The following is a 6,980-nucleotide window of genomic DNA, read 5'->3' on the forward strand; positions in this document are numbered from 1 at the left end:
CAGTGTCATAGAGACAAGGGGGCGGGCTCATTTTACTCAGACGACCAATCAGTCTCTCAGGATCATTGTGAAGCTATCAAGCTACGCCCTAGCAACCATTTAGAGCACCATAGCAACACAATATATGATATTTGTGAATCATTTCAGGCAAAAAGGCTTTGGCAATAGATGCCTGTTGACATAGCGCTGTCTGTCAATTATGTAACATATAAGAATAAAGTGACTAGGCTAATTTCTAAACATACTATTGTGACATAGGCCACTTAAAAACGGAATAAAACTTCTCTTTAATAACATAGTGCAAACTCAAAACTGAAATCAGTGTTAGCTAAATTAAACAAATAGCAGGCAGGCCCAAGTAAAACAATGATGAGGCATGCCCATCTCCTCACTTCTCAAGATTATCCCCTGTGAGAATGTAGGTCTAGGTGGTCTGGATCTGGCACAACTTAACCCAGGCCCTTTGGCACAAATCACCCCAGACCCACAAGTTTGAAAAACTAGCATGATCCAGCAGTTAAGAGCTAACATCATGCTAACTGTATAGACTCATTGTGTAGCCTACTAAAGCACTAAACCATGTGTGAAATGTTTTCAAACTTGTCTATAATTGTTCAGACACTACAATCAAAAAACCTTAATCATAGAAATTTTACTTTGAAAGGGAAAAAACAGTTTTTTGCACTAAAATGTGCTTAACTCTCATGCCATGTGTCTCTCTTCTTTGGAGGATGAGTAAAAGTGATTGCTTTTCAAAATTATGTGGTTACATGACCAATTTCTTCTATGGTTTTCCAGAAACAAGGGGTGGAACTACTTCCCCCCCTGGCACAAATCACCCCACTCTCCCCATAGGGTAAATTTAGTATAGGGTGTAAAAATTGTACAGCTGTGGTATTTGTATAGGGTGTGAATTCTGTATAGAATATGTATAGATTTTTGGTACAGTGTGTGGATTTTGTAAGAGGTAAAGGAATTTCAATGGGGTGTGAATTTTTTTCTAAAATTGTATTATGTTTTTATTATTACACAATACTTTTTCTGACTTTTTTGAATCTTGCCCCTGACAAATAACCCAAATTACAAAAAAAGACTAAAACTAACACTAAAACTAAGCATTTTCAAAAAATAAAAAATAAACTAAACTAGCAAACCCACTTTAAAAACTAATTAAAACTAATCTGAATTTGAAAACAAAAAGTCAAAACTAAATAAAAATAAAAACTAATGAAAAATGCAAAACTATAATAACCCTGGTGCTAACGCGCCGAGCTAGTAACAACACACAGAGACAATAGAAGCAGTTTTACTCACCGAACCTTTATCATTGTGACTGCTCGATCCTTAAGCATTAGACGATCTGCAAATCCGTCGATCTGGGCTTTGTTTATAAAACAATCATCGTCGAAATGCAGGGAACAAACAGTCTACACAACTCCGTTTATGCTCAGGAAAAACAAACTCCATCCACTGGTGCCTTAACGCCGGGTTCTTTGGGAATCTGTGCAGGGTTGTCTTGCCCTGGCAACCAAAAACACACTTCTTTGGTGACACTGGCTTCCCAAAAGCCGGGCAGGGCGCTTTGATGGCGAACTGCTTTCGCTCTCTTGCTCTGGTCTACGAGTGCGCGCGCGCCCGCGATCTTACCGGAGAAGTGCCCTTAGGACCCTTATAAGGAAATTCCGTTACATCTGACGTCACACATACCTATACTCGAAAAAAACTTTCCGAAACTTGTGACAAACCGGAAGGACCATTTTTGGCACAGAAATACTCCTTCAAACGTATAATTTAATTTTTGAAACTTTGTCCATGTTTAGCATGGGAATCCAACTCTTTAACAGTGTAAAAAACTCAGTATGCATGAAATAGCATTTCACCCCCCCTTTAATGTCTCCTCAACGTTGTTTCAGATCAACACCTGCAAGTGACCACTAGGTGTCACCGTTGAGACGGGTGTCGGATTTATTCGAAGCCTCGAAACAGTATGACCCATTTGGTTCAACTGTTTCATTGCTTCACGAAGCCTCGATCTGCCCACCACTACAGGAAGACAGTCCAAACAAACAAACAAAACAAAACAGGCAGGGGTCAGAGGCACAAGAGTAATCCACGGGACAGGCAAGAAATCCAAAAAACCAAGAGACAAGAAAACCAGGGAAAACACTCAGAAGTGCAGTGCAACAACATACAAAACTTCACAGTAAGTGAAGGGGTGAACAAGGCTTATATGGGGTGAACTAAACAAGAAGATGAGATAGAGGTGAATGTGATAATCAGTGCTGATGAGTCCAGGCAGAGAATGATGGGAGATGTAGTCTGTGAGTGAACATGAGAGTCTGGTGTGGAGTGCCCTCTGGTGGCTCTCAAGGGCACTCCAGCTGGTGACCGTTACAAAGATGCACCTGCCACCTAGCTGTTATTTTTATGAAATTTTTTAAATAGGAATGCTTACTGAAATGTTTATTTTTTTTCAAGAAGGGACTTTGATACAGTTTCAAATGTGAAGTGAGAACTTTGATAAAAGAAATTAGGGATTGAAACAGCCTGAATAGCCAGTCGTTAGTAATTATAATGAAAACTAAATAAAATAATATTTAGAGCCATAACCAGGCCGGAGAGGTGTGAATGTGTGCAGGAGAGACTGAGACTGAATGGGACTCGTTTGCACCTCAAAACAATAGAGACAATAGAGACAATAGACTGAATGGATGCTTAGAAGATGACAATAAACATCAGTTTGCATTTTAGAGTCTAATCAAAATACAGAGTTTTAGACTTATCATCTTCAGATTTTAAATATAACATGGTCAGACATTTGGCTTTAGCTGCAGTGCATTTCTAGATTGATACAATGCCAACTTTTCATGAAGATATTTCATCACAATACATTTCTAATAGCTTTACAAAATTTTAAAGCTATAAAAAAAAAAAAAAAATTCATTATGACAATAATTAATTCTAAATTTACAATAAACTGCCAAGAGTCAGCTTTCAACTTAGATCATACTTGTGCTTTTAGTGCAAAGGGTTCATGAACTGTATCTGTTTAGTTTGGGTATGCCATTTCTGGGGATTTTTCAAAAGTGGGGTTGCTGGCTAACAGGAGTGAAGTCCTATGTTTTACGAAAATACCTTTCATTGAATCTGTAACTCAGGCAGTGTCCGTAGGGAATGTTGTCACTGACAGCCTGGGGAGTGGCTCGAACACTTCAGTTGAATTCAGTTGCATTACTGGTGCTTTGTTACACCAATTTCTTGGTAGGCACTCCCCTCAGCATGGCAGCGTGGGTATTTCGTTCCCCAATAGCGTCTCAGGATGCAGTCTGAGTCCTCTTTGAAAAGGGAACGTCTCAGGTCACGACTGTAATCCTGGTTCTCTGAGAACAGGGAACGAGACACTGCGTCTCTTTGCCATGCCTCTGGTTTGCCTGTATAGTCCCTTCAGACAAAAAATTGGATGACATGTTCTCTAGGTGCCCCTTTTATTCTTCCTGGTTGCGCTAATAGTGACGGCTGTCGCCGGCCAATAAGATTGATTAAACATCTGCTTCAGACATCAGTCACGCTGTGGTGTTCCCCGCTGTGGCTGTTCCCTGTTATCAGGGAACCCGGGTATACAGTCGTAACCCAAGACGTTTTCGCCCTGTTATCAGTTCTTGTCATGTAGTCACTGTATTTTGTGGAAGAATTATCGTGTTCTGGGAATACTGTAATTTTCTCAGCGATGTCACAGTTTAAATGAATGTGCACTACACACATGTAGGTCTAATAATTTGATGTAACATGCTTTTTTATGCTTTTTTGCTACAGTGATTTACATTAAAATTAAATTCTATTGTAAATTACTGTGAAAGTAATGCATTAGCCAGAATTTTCCTGTAAAATGACAGTGATTTTTTTGTGTTTGCATTTCATTAACTTCATAACATTGTTGAAACATTGTGTGTTAACAAATTATTTAGGTTCTTTAATTTGTCATATAGAGACAAAAACATAAAACAAATACAACTGTATCTATATACTAATCCAAATAACTTTCAAATGAATAATATTTTCTATGACGTAGAGAAAAGTTACTTACTCCTGCACAACAACAATAAAGTATTTATAAATGTATTTATTTATATTTTTGTTTATAAAGTAACAAACTAATATCTTAAAATAAAATATAATATGAAGTGGGGAACACAACTTTGAGAGGAAAAATAAAGACTGGCTGCTTGACTGGACAATGATTTCAAACTTTCTTAAAATGTTGTGTGCAATTTGCCTGATTTATAGTCCTTATAAACAATCTGTAATATTCTGTGTAACCTTTATTATACTAGATAAATCATTTACCTGGATCCATTTATTAGACGGATAATTGTTTTGCGAATATCAGGCAAGTTTAAAGCATAAACAAGGGGGTTCAGGATGGGTGGTACAACAAGAAATTCAAGTGAAAGTAAAACGGACAGCCATATAGGAAGTTGTAAAGTCACAACTCGACTCAAAGTGACCTCAGAAATAATGGCAATTGAGAAATTCAAAATGATCACAATGTGTGGAATACAAGTTTGATAAGCTTTGCCCTTGAACTGTGATGAGCTTCTTTGGCAAATGACAAGAATTTTTACATAAGAATATAATATTAAACTTAATGGAATGATTACAGTTGTGATCAATATAAAAAAACCCATCACATTATTAACAGCAGTGTTTGCACAAGACAGTTTGACCATTTCAAAGTTGTGGCAGTACACCTTAAACAAGTTGTTACCACACCATGTCAGTCTGGAAGTCAAAATAGCAGTAATACCAAGAGAAATCATTGGATAAGTCAAGTTTATAACTATTAAAACAGTTAGAAACCTTGGTGTAATTATGTTGTGGTACTGTAAAGGTTTACTGATTGCAACAAATCTGTCAAATGCCATTAACATTAATATTGTATTCTCATTTGCTGCATATGTGAAAATGACATAAGACTGTAAGACACATGCTCCACGGGAGATTGAATGTGTATCAGACAGCAAGTCTGTCAGTGCTCTTGGGAAAAAGCCAGCTGTTCCAAACACAGAGTTGATAGACAAACATGAAATCAGAATGTACATGGGCTGGTGTAAAGTCCTTTCCAGAAATATTACAAGCATAATAATTACATTAAATAGTGTGATAACACAGTATAGAATAAATCCCAAACTGAAGAAAGCATATCTTATGTATCCAAGATTTTCAAATAACTTGAAGTAAAAATATGTTCCATTTTCCATTTTCTGATAAGCAAAGGTAACCTTCATTTACCTGAGTTAAGACAGCAGACAAATATCTTATGATGTGTACACATTTTAAAAACATGAGCAATAGGTTATCAACTTTTGTTTTTGTTTATTCTACATATACCGACTAAGTAAGATACAAATTATTAGTTCATGATACCTTACCTTCTTTACAGTTGTGTAATATATTGTCAGTTTAATAGTATAGATGCAAAGTTTCAACAACTTTAAAATATATATTTTTTTCAATCAATATCAGACAAAAATGCAATCAGTATCCTAAAAATACATTGCACAGTTTAAATACCTCTTTAATACACCTTGAAACGACCACCAATGCTTCCTCATTTATTGTGCTAGGATGACTTGCACAGGTTCATTTTTATACATCTAACATGTCTCAGGAGCCTCCACAAATAGTCTTTGTTTGCATAAAGGACATAAAACCCTATTGATTTGACTTCCCTAGACAGTTATATTAGCTTATGTAACAGGACATTCTATAACAGCAAAGAAAATAATAAATAACATTATGACATTGGAAACTGGAATTCACAAAATGTTTTTACTAAAGCTTTAACATTTTGCTTGTTGACATGTCTGCCGTTATTACATACCTATTGTTCAGATACAATTAAATTATCATTTCAATTGACGCAGGCTGCTGGTCTTGTCTTGCACTCTGTACTTTGATGGCACACATGATCGTGACATGGCAGCGGCACGGATCAAAGTCGGATACAAACATTCTAACCCGATTGCATCAAGTTTGTCAGGCACCAATCAGGCCTGATTGCCACATTAAAGTGGTCATATGATACTATTTTAAAAGGTCACTATTTTGATTATTGGGTGTAATAGAATAGGTTAACATGCTTTAAGGTGAAAATTTTTCACATTCTGTACATTATTGCAGCTCCTCTATTTGCTTTCTGTCTGAAACACGTTGATTTCTACAAAGCCCCTCCTTCCGAAAAGATCAGAGTGCTCTGATTGGCCAGTTGGCCCAGTGAGTTGTGATTGGCCAAACACCTCAAGCGTGTCACCACCTCAGGTTCACATAGCAGTCCTCTGTAAATGTAGCCTGGATGCCAGCCGAACTTAGCCCCACCCACAAAATTTTTAGGTCGGGAAGTTCGGTCTGGACTCGTTCCGTTGAGGAGCTATTATCCCCGAACAAAAATTGTTCGGACCAATCAAATTGTCAGGGGCGGGCTTTATGCGATGATGGACAGATGAGCAACGGTAACGTAATCATCGACGTCATCAACGAGCGCTTGGGTTGAATTCAAATGACTGCCGCTGGAGAATTGAGATTTCACGAGTTCACGCTTACAAATAAGTCAGATAGAATAAATGCATATTTGGCGTGCTGTCTGAGGAGAGGGAGAGGGAGAGGGAGAGGGCTCGGTATTCGGCCCGAACCCAAAGTACCCCCCCCCCCCCCCCCCCCCGCGTGATCATAGGTATTAAACCTATGCGTGTGAACTCTGCAATCGACTACTTTGGACTTCAACCGAAAAACAGGATGTAAACAAAGGTATTTGCGCTGGCTTAAATAACATCATTTTTATACATTTCTTTCACATCTACTGCAGTCAGACTCACTCGTGTTCACTCAGAAGGAATCACTCACATTTTCTGTGCACTTGTAAAGACACATCAAGGATGTTAAGAGGCTAAAAGCAGGTTTAGTACTTGCCCCATTGAAGTCAA

At 37.8% G+C, this 6,980-nt stretch overlaps 1 protein-coding gene across 1 annotated transcript; it reads right to left on the reverse strand.

Annotated features, from left to right (window-relative positions):
• Positions 1 to 4,340: 4,340 nt before the first annotated feature.
• Positions 4,341 to 5,258, reverse strand: LOC307167016 (olfactory receptor 51I2-like; the record flags this gene model as incomplete). Its single annotated transcript, XM_079885881.1, has 1 exon — positions 4,341 to 5,258. The coding sequence occupies one exon, from the start codon at positions 5,256 to 5,258 to the stop codon at positions 4,341 to 4,343; it is 918 nt and encodes a 305-aa protein (XP_079742007.1).
• Between the last annotated feature and the right edge of the window lie 1,722 nt (positions 5,259 to 6,980).

The sequence above is a fragment of the Squalius cephalus genome, assembly GCF_949319135.1.
Source record: "Squalius cephalus genome assembly, chromosome: 11".
Lineage (NCBI taxonomy): Eukaryota > Metazoa > Chordata > Actinopteri > Cypriniformes > Leuciscidae > Squalius > Squalius cephalus.